The sequence below is a fragment of the Dipteris shenzhenensis genome, chromosome 7 (assembly GCF_047967505.1).
Source record: "Dipteris shenzhenensis isolate YYH24624 ecotype China chromosome 7, Dip_SZ_1.0, whole genome shotgun sequence".
Lineage (NCBI taxonomy): Eukaryota > Viridiplantae > Streptophyta > Polypodiopsida > Gleicheniales > Dipteridaceae > Dipteris > Dipteris shenzhenensis.
Window position 1 is genome coordinate 27427806 of NC_141602.1, and position 2620 is coordinate 27430425.

Below are 2620 nucleotides of genomic sequence, written 5' to 3' on the forward strand. Positions count from 1 at the left end.
TTTGCAATTCAAATGCTCCAAGTGGAAACTAATAGAGCATCCTTTTTTTGTGGGCTACCCAGTCTACTCTTTCAATCGCCCTGCAATATGAGAGAGAGTTCATCATTTCATTCCCTGCTCCAATGATGCTTGCGATTGGAGCAAGTCTTATCTTAAGATGGATGCTACAAGGTGGTATGCTTCTAATCAGATTCTTCCAGACAATAGCATAATTGTTGTCGGTGGGAGACACTCCTTCAGCTACGAGTTCGTGCCATCTTACTTTCGATTTTCTTTCCGAGACTAATGTCTCGAAAGTGGAGAATAATTCTGCATTGTTTTCGCAAACGAGCAATCCATTCTATTTGATTACAAGAACAACAAGGTCTTGAAGACTTTCCCTAACCTCCCTGGCGGTGGCGGCCAGAATTATCCTTCATCAGGCTCCTCCGTCATGCTACCTCTCTCTGCTTCAGATAATTTTCAGCGAGTAGAGGTACTCATTTGTGGGCGATCTCCGGATGGTGCATATCAGCAAGCTAACAGTAATGGCATCCAAGTAACCGCTCTTCAAAGTTGCAGGAGGATCGTGATTACCGATGCCAATCCAAGATGGGCGATGGAGAACATGCCATCTTCCAGAGTGATCCTTCCTACTGGCGACATGCTAATCATAAATGGAGTACATACAAGAGCAGCAGGATGGGGCAACGCGGACAATCCCAACCTTGCTCCTCTCCTATATAAGCCTACAGATGCAGGATCATGCTTCCATGTGCTCGCTACCAGTAAGACACCTCGGATGTGTCATTCTACTGCCAATGTGTTACCTGATGGATGCATTCTTGTTGGTGGAATCAATCCTAATGTGGGTAATACATTCTCCGGCGTGCCCTTCTCGATCGAGCTCAGCCTTGAGGCCTACAGTCCTTATTATCTCGACGATGCATATACTTCTCAACGCCCTACAATCATCTCCCTCTCCAAGACTTCTATTTGCTACGACTCTACCTTCACAGTACAATTTTCCCTGAGCAGCAACCCCACAAACGTTCAATATATAGTGCATTCTCCTCCTTTCACCACTCACACTTTCTCCATGAATCAGCGGCGGCAGCTGCTCCTTGCTGCAACAGCAGCAGGCGCTGTTGGGTCAAAGACATACGCTTCCACAGTGACGGCACCTCCAAGTGCCATTGCCGCTCCAGGAGGCTAGTACCTACTCTTTGTTGTGACTGCTGATATTCCAAGTTCGGGCACGTGTTTCAGCTGTTTGGCAGCAACCAGCTAATAACCTCACTAAGCACGTTGTAGGTCCTAGGGATTCTTTTCAGCAAGAGGAGAGGCCTTTATCCACGATGGATACACAAAATGATGCTGTAAATGCAGCTCTCTAGGGAATGGATATATCATCTTACAAAGGTCGGAAAATAGTAGTAATAAGGTATCGCCGTTCTTTGGAGAGAATGAATGATGCGCCCTGTGCTAGAGCCCTTGCTATTGGGAGCTTGGGGCTAGAAAACTAGAAGTAATGTACACAGTTACATTTTCTCATCTTAACTTGACGGCAATCTCCAAGGAAAAGTAAGGATTAAGAAGTCACCTATGCATGAGAAAATTATTTCTTTACCATGCTTCTTTAATAAAAATTGAGCATGGTTTGTCATATAAAATTCCAAATGAAATTAAGTTCAATGAAAATAATCATTTGACATTGTATGAAAACATAATGGACCAAACTTATAATCTATCAATAAGAGTGGAGAGTATGGATTAACTAATATGTATGCCTTCCTATTCTTTAAGAGTAATGAGATTTAAGGTTTTAGAAAGATTTTCATCACTATATCATGGACATCCATGACAAGCTCCTTGCCAAGCCCTCTTTCTCCTCTTATTCAAATAAGAAACAGTGCAACTCATGGAGTTACATTGACTAGGAGGGCAAGGATGTGGCAAGGAAAACAACCATCTCAACATTGCAACTAATGAAAAACTAATTCCCCTCAATACACTTCAAATATATGAACATTAGAAATTTCCTCTTAAGTTTTCTCCTCCATGTCTTCTTCTAGGGTGGTTGTAAAATACAAAATCTTGATTTTGCATTGTCATTCAAGAAATATTATATCGGATTGGAAGGAAATAGTTCTTTGAAGTACTAGCTATCCACCGTCGATTTTTGGCATAGCCACAATAATAGAGTGGCTTGTTATAGCTTGCTTAAAGGCTACCCCTTGCATTCCAATTTTCATGTTTGATATCACATTCCTGTTTATTAATATCTAGAGATCAAATAATACTTTTAACTCTATAATGTTTTGTAGTAGTCTACATATAGTTTCATGTTTGATAACCTCTATTGCAACCTATGTTCCCCTTTTGATCACAAACCTAAATGGCAGTGCATAGCATGTTAAATTCGTCTAAGTTTGGACCCCTAGATCACACCATCACCATCATATTTTTTTTAAAAAGAAAGGCTCTCCCCAAGTAGTCAAAATAAACACAATCCTAGGGAGGGCATGGATAGTCGAAAAAACACATAGGTCCGATTGAAGTTTTGGTTTCTAATGTGAAAGACCAAGAAGTTAGCATGATAATTGGGATCATTGGTGGGTTGGATACATTTAAATACCAT

General features: G+C 41.1%; 1 protein-coding gene across 1 annotated transcript; it reads left to right on the plus strand.

Moving 5' to 3' along the window:
* Window positions 1-433: 433 nt before the first annotated feature.
* Window positions 434-1195, plus strand: LOC147900177 (aldehyde oxidase GLOX1-like). Its single transcript, XM_087376594.1, has one exon. It carries the CDS (start codon window positions 434-436, stop codon window positions 1193-1195), a length of 762 nt encoding a protein of 253 aa, XP_087232720.1.
* The last annotated feature ends 1425 nt before the right edge of the window (window positions 1196-2620 follow it).